The sequence below is a fragment of the Eptatretus burgeri genome, chromosome 9 (genome assembly GCF_056783735.1).
Source record: "Eptatretus burgeri isolate ZD-2024b chromosome 9, Ebu_testis_v1, whole genome shotgun sequence".
Taxonomy (NCBI): Eukaryota; Metazoa; Chordata; class Myxini; order Myxiniformes; family Myxinidae; genus Eptatretus; species Eptatretus burgeri.
In genome coordinates this window covers 102,655,629-102,671,997 of record NC_140969.1, presented here as the reverse complement: position 1 = coordinate 102,671,997, position 16,369 = coordinate 102,655,629, and the positions used below count along the sequence as shown (strand labels likewise).

Here is a 16,369-nt window from a genome sequence, read left to right as displayed (position 1 = left end):
AATGACAGTGCACACCCTACTTGTAAAAGCCTGAGATGACAGTGTCTAGCTGGGCCGGGATTCAAAACCAGGTTAGTGGAGGTGAATGTGTGCACCTCTCGGGTCAGCCATCCCACCATCCATCTTCATCAACCAACCTTGCTGCTTATATATGGTGCTAGGAAAAATAAATAAATAAAATCACTTCCACTTCGCTGTGAAGTTCAGTGTTGATTGCCGAGGTTTCATCCACCACTTCAAATGAGTAAAATGTAACATTTTGAAACTTTTGAATTTTTCTCACTCAGATGTCAACATCACCAAAATGCATATTAAGTTGTTTAAACTTTCTTTATAGAAGACTATTTGGAATACCGGATACCACCAAGTGGCGCTATATGATACACATTTACAGAGAGAATTGGGGTGCACCCCCCCTCCCCCAACCTTGAACCCCCGCCCTCAGATATGCTACCCTGACAGAAAGCATCGTTGGGATACTAGTGGGGCAGATTAAGTCAGTATCCCACAATAATCTTTCAGTTGATGGTACAAGCTCCAAATTTGGTATACATGTGCTCCAGGACCCATTCTCTCAGAAAAGTAAGTTACCCACGTTGAAAAACAAAATGGCCGCCATTTTTCAAGATGGCCGTCTCATAAAATAGGAAAAAGGGTTTTCAGTGCTAAATGTTGATAAATAGGAACATGCTATTGATCCAAATGTTAAATAGATTATATTTTGACTGGAGAAATATATTTTGGCACTAATATTCAAAAAATGGTTACCAGTTTTCAAGATGGTGGCCATTGCATGACTTAAAATCAGTACTTTTGTAGCTGTCTTACAAAATTATCACAGATATTGCTGGGCAACATCTGTGATCATGTATTGAGGTGATACGGTCAAGCTCTATTACATTATGTGAATAAGAGTGATGTTAAAGCACAACTAGGGCACACTGGTGACATCACTGCTGTGAGACTCAGCATGGGGTTCAGTGTCAGCTTATAGTGTACTACTTGTAGCTGGAGTTTACTAACCTAAACTGTAGTTTGTAGTATACTTGAGTGTCCCAAATGCTATCTAATAAGACCCTGTATATATTTCAGCTAGAAGTATAGCTAGTTGTAGTATTACACTATTAGATAGCCGCACCTGAATTGACAGGATGTGCCAGCGCGGGAGAGCCGAGCCAAGGGTAACAGGGCTTCAGTTACCCGGAAGGTGTACAGATCGCACGCGACTTAAATGGCACTGGATGAACGATCGGGCTAGGTGTCGGACATTTGCATGTATGAACCTCGTTGTATCCCATATCTCAATGTGCTTATGTATTTTGTACGGTTAGGTGGTAAAAGGATAAACCCTCGGCCTTAACCTGTTCAATATGTCCACTAATAATCCGTTGAGTTGTACTCCTAAAACTGACTGGAGGAAGTGTTGCCTCTGTCAAACTGATACAAAAGATTAAAGCATGTGACACAGATATTCTCGTTGTTGCAGTCAGTGTTTTTGCTACCCTCCAAGACGCAGGCATGGAAATGCTGTGGGTTGAATTTGGCCAGGGTCAGTTCATTAAGTGGGTGCCAATTCATGACATGGTGGCGAATCTTGGCCCAGACAAATCCAGTGACATGCCGTTCTTTCACGCCTTCACTGGCTGTGATATTCTGTCAGCTTTTCGCGGAAAAGGCAAAAAAAACCGCATGGCAGGCATGGGAAGTTTATCCTCAAGTGACTCCCGTCTTCAAGAAGTTAAGTCAGTACCCACCAGTCGTGGAAAATGCAGACTACAACGTCCTTGAGAAGTTTGTCATCACCATGTATGACAAGAACAGCACGATGGACAAAGTTGATGAGGCAAGACTGGACTTGTTCGCTCGGAAGCAAAGGTCTTATGATGCCATTCCACCGACAAGCGCAGCTCTCATACAGCATGTCAAACGGTCTGCCTACCAAGCAGGCTGCATATGGGGCCAGGCAACAGTGTGCAAAATGCAAACTGAAAGCCCTGCTCACTGGGGTGGCAGAAAGATGGTGAGGTCTGGCAAGTCTTTTGGACGACCCTCCCACCCATTGCCCAGAGTTGTCAGCAGTTAACAAAATGTGTCTGCAAGACGGAATGCTGAGGGCGATGTAAATGCTATTGCTTCAGTCTTACGTGTATACAGTTGTGTGCATGCAAATGTGAGGACTAAATGATTGACTAATCCACCACGTGAATCAAAAGATAATAATTTCCTGCTGTATATGCTATATTATTCTTCATTTTTTTCTTTTTGCAAAATGTAGCGCTAAAAGAGCCTGTCATTTAATTCCAGCCATATCATCTTAGTTTTCAATAATTACGATTTTGTAAGTGCAGAAATGGATTTTTCTAACTCAAAAACAAATATTTCGATGCATAGAACATTAAAATAGCATTATTCCATCAAAATTTAGCTCAAACACAGATTCAAACCACTTCAAATGGCGGCCATCTTGAAAAATGGCGGCCATTTTGTTTTCAACGTGGGTAACGTACTTTTCTGAGAGAATAGGTCCTGGAGCACATGTATACCAAATTTGGTGCTTGTACCACCAAGTGAAAGATTATTTCAGTAATGTGATGCACTATACCCTTGGGCCAACATGCAAAATTTGAAAGATGCAACATGCAAAAGACTTAATTTTGCATTGGGCATCGCCCAGCGCATTTATTATTTTTTAATAACAATTTAAAGAAAATGGCCCAAAAAGAACCCTTTCTCGGCCCAAAGGGATGGAATCGCACTCTGGGCTCAGTTAATGCCTGGGGAATGGTCTCTAGAATATACTTGTAAAGTTTGGTTCGGTTCCGTTCACTAATAACTGAGAAATAACAATTTTAAGAAAAAGGGCCAAAATGGGCCGTTCCTCGGCCCGAAGGGCCGCAATTGCACTTTGGCCTCAGTTACTGCCTGCACATGTGTGTCTTGTATATGCCTGTCAATTTTCATCGAATTCTGTTCATGAATAATGGAGAAATAGACGTTCAAATTAACTGTACACAAGAAAAGAGAGAACGCGAGCGGCACTTCAACCCCATGGGGTGGAAGACCCAGCCCCCCCCCCCCACGGGGTAAAAACCACTGTAATATGCAGCAAACTACTGACTATTACAACAGCTGGGTACATGGAGGTGGCAAAATAGAATGCCTGTCCAGTCAGAAAATGAAGCACATCTCTTTTCTGGCAGGTAGCAGCTTTTACCAAACCAAGCACCATTTCGTTACTTGGATCCATCCTTCCTTATAGCAATACAAAAGTCACTCTACATTACAATTTACTTTCCAGGTGGATTGATCAATTTGTTTGCCCCAACTTGTAAGTATCATTTCACTTTAATGCACAAGGTATCAGAATAACCTTAAGCTTTCCCCACAAGATCATAGGTAGGCAGGGCACGTGATACTTTTTCTTTTAACTCAAATTGGTCATAAAGCCAGGTGAGTTCATTCCACATACCTGGCAACTGGATCCATTTTCTTTAAATTCCTGGTGTGGGGGTGCTCCATTGGTCGAATTACTGAAACGCACATTCAGAGGCATGTACTCACACCACTATCTGCAGAAAACATGATTCAAAGGATAATTGTTTTAACACTCACGTGAGGGGTAATTCACAGCATAATAACCATCTTCACAACCTGCAGATCGGTGCATGACCTGGATTAAGATAGGGGGAGGAGAGAATGACAATAAAACTCTGTCCAACTTCACTGGCAAAAAATAAACCATCAACGATGACTGAGAACACAATGTCCAAACACTTGCCGGGGCAGACCTTGGAAGCACTTGTGTGTAAAAGTCGTTCGTGGAACAAACCTCGCTCTCGATCACAGAGCCAGAGTCCTCACCAGAGGCAACCGGTAGTGGCAGGAACTCGTCATTACTAACCGAGTCTGGGCAAGGAGAGGAGATGGACAACTTCAGGAAAAGCTACTGTAAATTGCAAAAATTGTACTTGTATCATACTTTAATGATGAAACCACACATCTCATGCAGCAAATCTTCCATAAAAACAAAATATTCTATAGATAACCACCGAGAGCAGAGGTCCTCAAATATTTTTGCTTGTGGGCCATAACGAAAATTCCTGAGCACATCATTCGGGGGCTACACAATCAAAGACATGTTAAACTAGAGCACTCTGTAGAGCGCATACCTCCGCCACGTATTGCCTGATCCACGAGAACATATCGGACCCAATACATTTTTGAAATATCATGCTATACAGTACTATATCGTTTTTGGCCCTATCAATGGTGAAGAATCACTTGAAAATTAAATAATTCTCATATCCAGATCCGGATTCGGATATTCACCAAAATCGAATCAATTCATCCTTGCCACACACCCAACCTGTCCACCAAGTTTCATCCGAATCCGTGCACAACTTTTTCAGATATCGTGCTGTGTATAGTTTTTGGCCCAACCTCTCAATCGTGAAATCACATTCAAGAATTATTGTGGTCGGATCTGGATCCGGATCTTCACCAAAACCTAATCAGTTTGTCTTCGTCACACATCCAACCTGTCCACCGAGTTTCGTCCGAATCCGTCAACAACTTTTTGAGATATCCTGTGCACAAACAAACAGACAGACAGACAGACAGACAGACAGACAGACAGACAGACAGACAGACAGACAGACAGACAGACAGAAAGGGGTGAAAACATAACCACCTCCACCTTCGGTGACGGAGGTAACAAGTAAAAGCTACATTCTGTGGCTACCACCCCTTAAAAATGTTCTTACATACAGTGGGGAGAAAAAGTATTTGATACACTGCCGATTTTGCAGGTTTTCCCACTTACAAAGAACGTAGGTCGTAGAGGTCTGTAATTTTTATCATAGGTACACTTCAACTGTGAAAGATGGAATCTAAAACAAAAATCCTGAAAATCACATTGTATGATTTTTGAATAATTAATTTGCATTTTATTGCATAAAATAAGTATTTGATACATCAGAAAAACAGAACTTAATATTTGGTACAGAAACCTTTGTTTACAATTACAGAGATCAGACGTTTCCTATAGTTCTTAACCAGGTTTGCACAGACTGCAGCAGGGATTTTGGCCCATTCCTGCATACAGATCTCCAGATCCTTCAGGTTTCGGGGCTGTCGCTGGGCAACACAGACTTTCAGCTACCTCCAAAGATTTTATATTGGGTTCAGGTCTGGAGACTGGCTAGGCCACTCCAGGACCTTGAGATGCTTCTTACGGAGCCACTCCTTCGTTGCCCTGGCTGTGTGTTTCGGGTCGTTGTCATGCTGGAAGACCCAGCCACGCCCCATCTTCAATGCTCTTGTTGAGGGAAGGAGTTTGTTGGCCAAGATCTCACGATACATGGCCCCATCCATCCTCCCCTCAATACGGTGCAGTCGTCCTGTCCCCTTTGCAGAAAAGCATCCCCAAAGAATGATGTTTTCACCTCCATGCTTCATGGTTGGGATGGTGTTTTGGGGTTGTACTCATCCTTCTTCTTCCTCCAAACACGGCGAGTGGAGTTTAAACCAAAAAGCTCTATTTTGCTCTCATCAGACCACATGACTTTCTCCCATTCCTCCTCTGGATCATCCAGATGGTCATTGGCAAACTTCAGACGGGCCTGGACATGTGCTGGCTTGAGCAGAGGGACCTTGCGTGCGCTGCAGGATTTTAATCCATGACGGCGTAGTGTGTTACTTATGGTTTTCTTTGATACTGTGGTCCCAGCTCTCTTCAGGTCATTGACCAGGTCCTGCCGCTTAGTTCTGGGCTGATCCCTCACCTTTCTTATGATCATTGAGGCTCCACGAGGTGAGATCTTGCATGGAGCCCCAGACCGAGGGAGATTGACTGTTATCTTGAACTTCTTCCATTTTCTAATAATTGCGCCAACAGTTGTTGCTTTCACCAAGCTGCTTGCCTATTGTCCTGTAGCCCATCCCAGCCTTGTGCAAGTCTACAATTTTGTCCCTGATGTCCTTAGACAGCTCTCTGGTCTTGCCCATTGTGGAGAGGTTTGAGTCTGATTGATTGAGTGTGGACAGCTGTCTTTTATGCAGATAACAAGTTCAAACAGGTGCAGTTAATACAGGTAATGCGTGGAGAATGGGGGGGGGGGCTTCTTAAAGACAAAACTAACAGGTCTGTGAGAGCCGGAATTCTTACTGGTTGGTAGGTGATCAAATACTTATTTCATGCAATAAAATGCAAATTAATTATTTAAAAATCATACAATGTGATTTTCAGGATTTTTGTTTTAGATTCCGTCTTTCACAGTTGAAGTGTACCTATGATAAAAAATTACAGACCTCTACGTGCTTTGTAAGTGGGGAAAACCTGCAAAATCGGCAGTGTATCAAACACTTGTTCTCCCCACTGTAAATGTTCATGTATTTACTCCCAATTCCCACTGACATCCTCATCTCATGAGTAATCTCATTAAGCATGGGTATTACAGTGACAACTGAATAAAATTGATAGAAAACGGGACCCTCCAGATACACACCACCTCACAATCTGGCCTACATGACATGACAATGCGCCAACCTTAATTAGTGGGAACAAATAAAACAAATAGTTAATCAAAATACTGCAGATTGTAATGATAGCAAGGCTAACAATGAACGGTCAGGGTAGTTTGGTGTATGTAAGCAGTGCAGTCACTTTTGCTCGTCCATGATCCTGTCAACACGGGGCCCGAACCGAGTTACCCAAGCGGAGACACTGTTCAATACGAGGGTCGGTGAGGCGGGAGCGGTATTTGTTCTTGGCATACTTCACACTCGAGAACGTTGCCTCACAGATGTGTGCACTGCCAAAAACGGCTGGTGAACTTGCACGCGTGCTTGCGAAGCTTAGGAAAGGACGAGGCAGGCAACTTCTGGTAGAAATCCAGAATCCACGACATCTGAACCTGACTCTTCAGATACAGTCAAAGCTCGTTACTATGCCACCCATCGGGACCGAGCAAAAGTGGCATAGTAGCGAGAGTGGCATAGTAACGAGATTTTGTAAAAACGGCCTTATTTTCTCAAGTTACCCATCTGTAGTTAATCTTTAGACAAAATTTATTCCAGCAAGTAAAAGGCACGACTGTTGTATAAGCTAAGCGAACGGAGAACATACACACACTAACAGAGTTCACACACTAACATATGGCATGGCGAGAAATTCACGACACAAAGCTTTCAAGAATCGTCGGCTGGCGCATCTTCTTTCGGCGGATCTCGTGCATCTCGTTGTCTAGCCGATCGCATGCTTGCATCACACCGGGCTTCCCGCTTCTCTGCTGCATGAACTTCCGGACGGTGCTACAAGCGCGCTGGGCTTCCTCGAACGGAACGATTTCCTCCTCGACAGTTACCTCATCATCTTCGCTTTCCACCGGCTCCTCACTGCACAGAATCTCCTCCGCAATCTCCTCCAGCGTGAAATACCCGCCAGTCGCGAGGCGCTCGTCGGCTTCGAGAAAGTCAGACAGCTCGATCTCCTCGTTCTCGTGCATCTTTTCCTCGGCAGGCAGAGCTTCCCAGATGTCGGGCAGCTCCGCATCCTGTGGCTCAGTTTGGATCTCCTCTTCGATGAACTTGGCCTTCGCGAAACAGTTCCTGATCGTCGACTTGCCGACCTGCTCCCAAGCACGCCGGGCGACGTGTAGAGCGTCGAGCACCGTGAACTTGAACTCCTTTCCCTCGTCTATGGCCTCAAGCCGGCGGCATAGCAGGAGCTTCTTGTAGTGGCACTTGAGGTTCTCTATGATTCCCTAATCCATTGGTTGCGAATTGGCTGTCGTGTTGGGTGGGAAGAAGACCAGTTGGATGTTGTTCAGCTCGAGCTCGGGAGGGTGGCCAGAGAAGTTATCGAGACAGACCAGCACTCTGCGTCCCTGCTGGCCGAGTCGTCCGTCCCACGCACGCAACATCTCCTCAAAGCTCCGCCGTCATCCACACCTTCGAGTTCGCCTTGTACTTGACCAGGATCTCTTTGTTCTTGAAGGCACGGGGTTTCTTGGAATTGCCAATCACCAGAAGAGGGAACTTCTCGCTGCCGCTCATGTTTGCCCCATCCAGAAGAGTGATCCTTTGCTTGCTTTTCTTTCCTCCAGTACACCGCTCTCCCCTGAAAGCCATGGTCTTGTTCGGAAGCAGCTGCCAGAAGAGTCCAGTCTCGTCCAGGTTGAAGACGTCGTCTGCGGAGAACTGCCCGAGTAAGGGCCGGAGAACCTGTTGTTGCCACTCAAGAAGGGATTGCGAATCCACCGCTCCAGCTTCGCCCTGCACTGTCTTGAACGTGATGCCGTGGCGCTTCTTGGAAATTGCCCAACCAACCGTCGCTCGCCATGAAGTCTGGGATGTGCATCAGCTCGACCAGTTTCATCGCCTTCTCCTTGATCAGATCGCCGCTGACAGGCACATTCTGTCCTCTTGATTGCTTCAGCCACATGAGCACTCCCTCATCAAGCTTTGGGTCGTGAGCCTGCGTCAACTTCATGCGCTTCGATGGAAATCCAGCTTTGATTGCAGCCTCGATTGCATCCTTCTTGCTGAGAATGCCCTTCACGGTGGTTCTCTTAACTTCGACGCCCCATTTCTTGCTAATCTCCCTGGCCAACTTGGACTGATTCGGCTCCTTCTTCACGGCATCGATGATCTCCTTCTTCTCCTTCAGCGTAAAGTCGGTTCGCTTGCGTTTTTGAGCTGACATTATGGGCTGAATTTGAAAAAAAATGATGTCACTGTTGTACGTGTGCCTGCGTGTCTGTGTGTGTGCTCATGCTTTTTGTGTCTCGTTGTGCGTGTTGTGATTGGCTTGTTGTGGCTGGCATCGGGGAGAAGAATCGCGTGTTTTGACACAGTCTGACTATGCGCGTACGTATTGAGTTATGTTGTGCGCAGCTGGACTGTAGTTCGTCGCTTCGCCTTTGGACGTGAGTGTGATAATCGAGCACTGCGCAATACAGACTTTTTCACGACTCGTGCCTTTTAACAGTCACACAGTAGTGGCATGGTAGCGAGAGTAGGGGGTGGCATAGTAAATTTATTTTGTATTGAATTTTGTCGGGACCAAGCAAAAGTGGTATAATAGCGAGAGTGGCATAGAAGCGAGGTGGCATAGTAACGAGCTTTGACTGTATATACTTGCTGGCAGCTCAACAAGCTCCATATGCAGATGATCAGGTGCCGTCATTATATTGACTCCTTGTTGAACTTATGGTTCTCAGAATCAAATTTCCGCTTCTTACCCTCCATTGCTTTGTTCACTGGAATGAGGAAACTACAGGTAATGGACAAAATTAATGGAAACACCTGGGTAAATGAGGGACACCAAGCAACGGCTTCCACACCTGTGTGGCCCATGTGTTAAATTAAGCAAATAACATCCCAGGATGCTTCGGGTCATGTATAAAAATGCTGCACAGGCCTGGTTACCTATAATTATGGTGAGCATGGCTGCAAGAGGATCTCCCTCCAATGCCGCCTCACAGAGCATGTGTGGTCGCCCGATGGTTCGATAAGCATGACGCTGATGTTACTCATGTCATGGCCTTCTCAGTCACCAGCTCTGAACGAAGAACCCAATCGAGCCTGTAGGTTATGGCAGCAATTTCTCATTTATCCACGGTGCCGGCAATATCTTGCCTACTCTTCGCAAAGGACGCCATTGGATCTTTAACATCCACCAACTAATGCCAGCAGACGGGATTCCCGGTCTTACGCCCATCCAAAGGGTGGCACACACATAGTTGAATCACTCGGATGACAGTTTATAGCTGGGTCGAGATTCAAACTCAAGCTAGACAGCTTAGAGGAGAGTGTGCGTATCTCTAGGCCATCCTTTCAGCCTAGCTACTGCCATAAATAGCTCTTATCCACCTAATACTGTTAGGGATTTGGAAGCCTCTTGCACACAGACAGTCAGCAGTCCCAAAGTTTAGTTATTTCGATAAGTATGTGTTTATAGTTAGGGTCCCATCCTTCTGTCTAATGGGTTAATTTCATGTGTGCGCTGCGGGTTTCTTTTATAGTCAGGATTTTTTACATCTTCAAATCAATCCTTCGTTCTTCGCACCCTACGCCATTGCCCACGTGCGTTCAACCACGGACGTGGGCGGAGGTTTCCTCACCTCAGAACACTGACTCCGCCCAGGAAAGGAGGGGGTTCCCCCCTGTCCAATCATGGATGGCCAGCACATCACCCCACGAAACCCTGTCCAATCAGGGCAAAGATTACCTCAGGGGACCGGTCACCCCACACCGTCCGGGGGAGGGATAAGAATCGCTGGGCTCCCCAGAGTGTACGCTGGAGTTGGCTGGAGTTGGGCTGGAGTTGGGCTGGAGTTGCCAGAGGAGGAAGAAGCCTCGTCGCCTTTTTTGCTCTAGTTTTGCCTGCTGGGATCGTCTCGTTTTGCCTGCTGGCGTTCTCGCCTTGCCCGCAAGTGCTTGTCTCGTCTCGTTCATTCGCGTGCTGGCTGGCGTCCGTTGCATCATTCCCGGTCCCTGGTGCTTGGTGCGGCGACGACGTTGTGGGTTCGAGTTCCCCCCCCCCTCCGAACCAGCTCGTCTCGACCAGACCGCACGAGGCGGAAAGGTACCCGACCGAACTCTTACCCTCAGCTCGCCTTCCCTCCCGAGCTGAAGGGTCAAATAAAGGCCAACCGGCCCCATTTCGTGTGTGTGTGTGTGTGTGTGTGTGTGTGTGTGTGTGTGTGTGTGTGTGTGTGTGTGTGTGTGTGTGTGTGTGTGTGTGTGTGTGTGTGTGTGTGTGTGTGTGTGTGTGTGTGTGTGTGTGTGTGTGTGTGTGTGTGTGTGTGTGTGTGTGTGTGTGTGTGTGTGTGTGTGTGTGTGTGTGTGGCGCCCGTCCTGTAAGTAGAGACTGTTAAGTGCCTGTGTTCATTGTAAATTGCATTTCTTTTATTCGGATAACTCTGCTCTGTGTCTCCCTCCCTATTGTAAATAAATATGTTAAATGTTCCAGCTCGTTGCCTGTCGTTTCTACCATTGACCCAGCACGGTGCAGGCTTGAGAAGTAGTAAGGCTGTTTGTGCCGTAAGTTGTCATTGGGATCGGCGCGGCTCTGGTAACTCCGCTTGGATACGCCGGATCCGAGTCAGTACATGCAACTCGGTTCGGACAGAGTTGGCCGAGGGTGTGGCTTCCCCGGTAGCTAGACGGCATGAGTACTTTGGTAAATTGAAAGACAAGTGGATCCTACCTCACGCCGTCAAAATATTGGCGACCACGCTCCTTTAAGTGACCTGTCGACTCCGGAGTTATCCGGGGTGACGACCTTTTAATTCCAGGTGTTCGGTGGGAGACGGCCCTATTGCTCCGTCTAGCGGTTGTTTCTCGCCACCGACCCCCAACAATACAGCATGAGTCTTTAGGGGGGCAGGGGGGTATGCATTTCAAAGATTCCCCAAGGGCCTGAGGAACAGTTCCATTTGGGTATGACAGTGTCCACTGTCGATATATTTTTGTCTCGCACTCCAACAATGCATTGCAAGACCTGGATGACAACAGACCTAACCCCTGAGAGCAAACCTGTGATAGAATTGAGAATTGTACACGATGCCCATTACATACACAAAAAAGAAAGGATTGAAGAAAAAGAATGAAGAAGAGACATCTCAAGCAGCACCAAAGTGTGGACGGATTGGTCAAATTTCCATGGAAGAAAATGTTAGTTTCTGTAACTCTGGATGTAGACGACTTTTTTTTTATATATATTTTTTCCCATGAACGACTATCATATAATCACAGTGCCGCAGAGTTGGAGTTATATGTTGCCTTGTTGCTCTTGAAAACATCTGTCCAACGAAGGCAACATTGCCTTGCCCTGGGTGGCCTTAACGGGACAGGATACGAGCCAGCTGGGAAGGTTTCATCAAAAATCAGCCAAAGGTGAGGAGCATCCAAAAGCAGCAATTCACAAGGTGAGGACACTGAAAAGGGGGTTGGGGGAGGGGACATCTTGCCAAGAGTGGTTAGCTAAGGACATGACATGGGAGCAAATTATGTTAGCCATCGCATACACTGAAGGAGCGATTTCCAAGCCAACCAATCCCAACTCGAGCGAAGTCGATGGCATGCCATTGTAAATCCCCACGCTTCCCACCTCAAGCAAAGTTGAAAGATGGCAAAAGGTTCCACCAGGAATGACCCAATATCAAATTCTGAGTTAAAGTCCCCCCCCCCCCAATTTTGAGCCCCGTGACCCTCAGTCCCCAACCGGTGGCATTAACCGGGGCTCAAATCCAAAAATATTGTTACATATTTCATGCGTCCCCCAATGTTGATTGCATATCCAAAGTTTCATTTAAAAAAATGCCTTAAAATGTTTGGGGGATTGCATTTTTTGGGGTATTTGACCTTTGCACCCCACCCGAGTGCATGTGGGGAAAAAAGTGGTTCTACTCTTGCACCTTCGTGCCATGTGGTTGTTTTTTTATAAATAGTCGAGGCTCAGAACTAGTACTCGTACAGTATGGAAGAACTAGTACTCGTACACTGAATGGATCAGGATGCAACAGATCAAAAGGAACAGCAAAGAGGAGGGAAACACCAACAGCAGAGTTAAAGGCCAAAACAGAGGGAGATGGACAAATGGTGGGTGTAGAGAGGAATGGGGGCCAGGAAAGAATGCATGGGGAGGACAAGATGGATACAGGAGGAAACTCTCAAAAGGGAAAACTGAACATTTGGAAGGATAGTCAGCCTGCCAAGACCCTAGAATATGCTTTAAAAAAGTTTTGATGGCATCGCTTGTTGATTTTTGGCCAATGGGTTCAAATGTAAGACCATACCATGGGGTCTCAGAATCATCCGGTGGCCAACCCGATTTTTTGACCTTCAAGGTCAAAGGTCAAATGGGTGCAAAAAATTTTTTTCCCCAAAAATGTCCAGCATAATGTATTCTATCATTTAAAAGCCTTAAAGAACCAAAAAAAAACATAACAGTAATTTCAGTATTTTACCATTTATTGACTAAATTTATAGGAAAACATGAAGAAATCTGAACCAAACAACGTCAAATATCTCCATAATGGTTGAAATGACAGAAAACGCATGAAAAGTCTTTACAAACCAGTTTCAAATACAGCGTAGACCGCTTATAAGAATCACTTCGGGCCGGCCTGGTTTGATTCTTACAAGCGGTCGATTCTTTGAGGCGATCTAGGCGTACGCCGGTCAGAAATCATAATGCCTATGGTTGGGATTGCTGATAACGTGTGAAGGATGATGAAACCCTACGTCTTGAGTTCTAGGTCATGTGTATTAGGTAAAAGGGCCCAAGCCTCATTTTGCTCTGGGCCCCTACCCTTCCCTCCTTGACTGCACCATTGCTGTCTTTTACTGCTGGTCGGTCACTTTGCTGAAGGCAACACAATTCCTGGCCTGCTCAAGCAACTGCTTGTTTCGCCTTCCGGTTTTAGCTAACGCACAGAAAAGTAAGCAGAAAAATCCAATTCTCACCTTCTTTTCTTCTGGAAGAGCGTCGTAAGCCGCCAGCAGTTGCTTTTTGTCACAGATGGACATTGCTTTTCGCTTCTTACCCATCGAGGACATAATTTTTCGCGATAAACCGAACCCAACACACTTTTATACATGAGAAAATGACTGGATTTTCTAGAAAGTGTTAGTTTCGTTTTCACATCCAGGGTCTTTTGATTCTTATAAGCGATCTCGTGATTCGTATAAGCGGTCATTTTTAGTACGACTACATATGGGAGCGATTCGGTCCCTGCTGTTTTGATTCATATAAGCGGTCTGCACTGTACCCTGATTCTGGTTGGAAAACTCCTTGATCATCAACATACACCCATTTTGCATTATTTGAGTATGTTGTACTTACTTTTGTTGCAGTCTGACCTTGAAATATTGAAGGCCAGACCGATAGTACAAATATTTTTGGCTGACCAAAACTACATTGTGCCTAAGGCTTATTTGACATTTACAGCTCATTCACACGCACCTTTCTGAACTCCAGTACGAGTTAGTTTAACTGCACGTTTGCTTTTTAGTTGTGTGGTGGTGGAGTATATGTCTTGGTGTCTGCACGTTTGTTTCAGGATGCAAACATGGCTGAGAATGATCTTCAGCCGATCACAAACTTGAACCGACAAAGAGACAAGGGTGTGAACTTTTCCCATTGCCTTTTCTGCCAAGAAAACAATAAAAAAAGATGAGTTGCGCCGTGCAACTGATGACTGGAGGAAACGAATCCAGAATGCCATGAATGAACGAGAACGCTTGGGCGACAGAGGATCAATCATGATCACTGACCAGCTCAAGAAACTGTCTGCCGAGGACTGGGAAACGAAAACTCTTATGTGGCATCGTAACTGTTGCACCAATTTTGCCTCGGTCAGTCGTTTAGAAAGACTTCGCAACAAAGCTACCAAAGACAGGAACAAAAACTTAGTCCTTACCCCAAAAGAGGAGGAAACCCGGATGAAAAAGGTGTTGAGAGTTGTCTTTCTGCAAAACGGTCAACCCCAACTGACTGGGCAAAATGCATATTTTGCCAGAAGGACACAGAGGAACAAGTTCATAGCATGATGTCGTAGAATGTGTCGAACAGAATTCTTGGCCTCTGCAAACGTGACTTTGTGATGTGTGGATGAAGAGTGGAACAAGCAAATCAACCAAACTCTACCACATAAATGCTATAGCACAGACCTTTCCTCGAAATGTGATAAGCAATATCCTAGGTTTCCATTCCCTGACTGGATGTGACACGGTGTCATCATTTGCGGGCAACGGAAAAAAGACATGTTGGCAGGTGTACGTACAGCATCCAGAACTTCTGCATGGTGTTGGGCGAGATGGAGCTATTGCTGATATTGAACAGTTTGTGTGTCGTGTCTACAAAACTCCAAGTTTTACCAAAGGATGCGACACTGCCAGGTTTGAAGCATTTCAGAAAGGCAAAAAAAGCACTGGAAATGCTCCCACCAACAACAGATGCATTGGAACTTCACTTGAAAAGAGCAAATTTCCAAACAAAGGTGTGGCTTCAAGCAGACAAGACTGAGATGGAACTTCCCACGCCAGCATCTACTGAGGCATGGAAGGAAAATGATGATGGCCAGTTACAGGTGGTGTGGATAAGAAAACCCTCCGTACCTCAGAGTTGTCAAGCATTGATGTCTTGCGGGTGTAAAACACAGTGCCGTACATCTGCGTGTGGGTGCAATGGGTCAAAACAGGGGTGCATGGCCGTTTGTGCATGCTATGAAAACGGATGTCTAAATCCACATTCAATATAGCTCTAATCTTCAATGTCATAATATGTGGTTACATAAGCCAGTTTTCAGGTTTTTAATAATTCTTAATCTCATTTAAAGCTGATGCGTTAGCTTAAAATGCTTGGGCAGCTTAGGCCTACCTTTGAAATTTCTCCAAATGAATACAGCCAAAACACAATTTATTCTCGTTTTTGAACATTTCTTATAAGAATTACTTACCGTACTATACCAAGAGTTACCATGGTTTGTGAAGTACAGCACTAGTACTGGACTGAAATGGTATCTTTTAGCACGATGGAATGTCCGCCAATATTTCAAGGTCAGATGCAAGTAGCCTAAATCTGAAAATATACTCAAATAATGCAAAATGGGTGTATGTTGATGATCAAGGAGTTTACCAACCAGAATCAGGGTATTTGAAACTGGTTTGTAAAGACTTTTTCATGCGTTTTCTGTCATTTCAACCATTATGGAGATATTTGACGTTTTTGGTTCAGATTTCTTCATGTTTTCCTATAAATTTAGTCAATAAATGGTAAAATACTGAAATTAGTTATGTTTTTTTGGTTATTTAAGGCTTTTAAATGATAGAACACATTATTCTGGACTTTTTTGGGGAAATTTTTTTTTTTGCACCCATCTGACCTTTGACCTTGAAAATTTGACCTTGAAGGTCAAAAATCAGGTTGGCCACCAGATGATTCTGAGACCCCATGGTATGGTCTTACATTTGAACCCATTGGCCAAAAATCAACAAGCGATGCCATCAGTACTGTTTTCAAGTGTCTTGGCAGGCTGATTAGGAAGAGGAATTGGGGTGGGGGTTAACGAGGGTCGAAAAGATCATGGTTTTTGGATTGGGGACGATCTGAGATGGTGATGAACAGCTGGCTTGAAGACCTGGAGGTAAGAATGAGATTGAAGAGGCTGTGGAAGTTGGTTCCACAGGTGGGGGAAAAAAAGGAACAAATGAGTGGAGGTGAGCAGTGATCCTAGATTTAGGTAGTTTCAGCAGAAGGGGGTTGATGGTGGACCATGTGTGTGCCCCACAGAAAGTGGGGGATGCACGGAAAAAAAGCAAAGGGTGCAAGACCAGAAATCATAATGACCAATTTTGGTGA

The 16,369-nt window shown here is 45.2% G+C and overlaps 1 protein-coding gene across 11 annotated transcripts in view; it reads right to left on the bottom strand.

Annotated features, from left to right (window-relative positions):
• The window catches only part of HYLS1 (HYLS1 centriolar and ciliogenesis associated), a 39,412-nt gene that overhangs the window by 12,585 nt on the left and 10,458 nt on the right, over positions 1-16,369 (bottom strand). For all 11 annotated transcript variants that reach the window (XM_085896402.1, XM_085896401.1, XM_085896404.1 and 8 more), the window contains 3 exons: positions 3,779-3,906; positions 3,613-3,670; positions 3,470-3,530 (listed from right to left, as the gene is read on the bottom strand). In XM_085896402.1, coding sequence (XP_085752528.1) covers positions 3,470-3,530; positions 3,613-3,670; positions 3,779-3,906 — 247 coding nt within the window. The remainder of the gene's footprint in view (positions 1-3,469; positions 3,531-3,612; positions 3,671-3,778; positions 3,907-16,369) is intronic.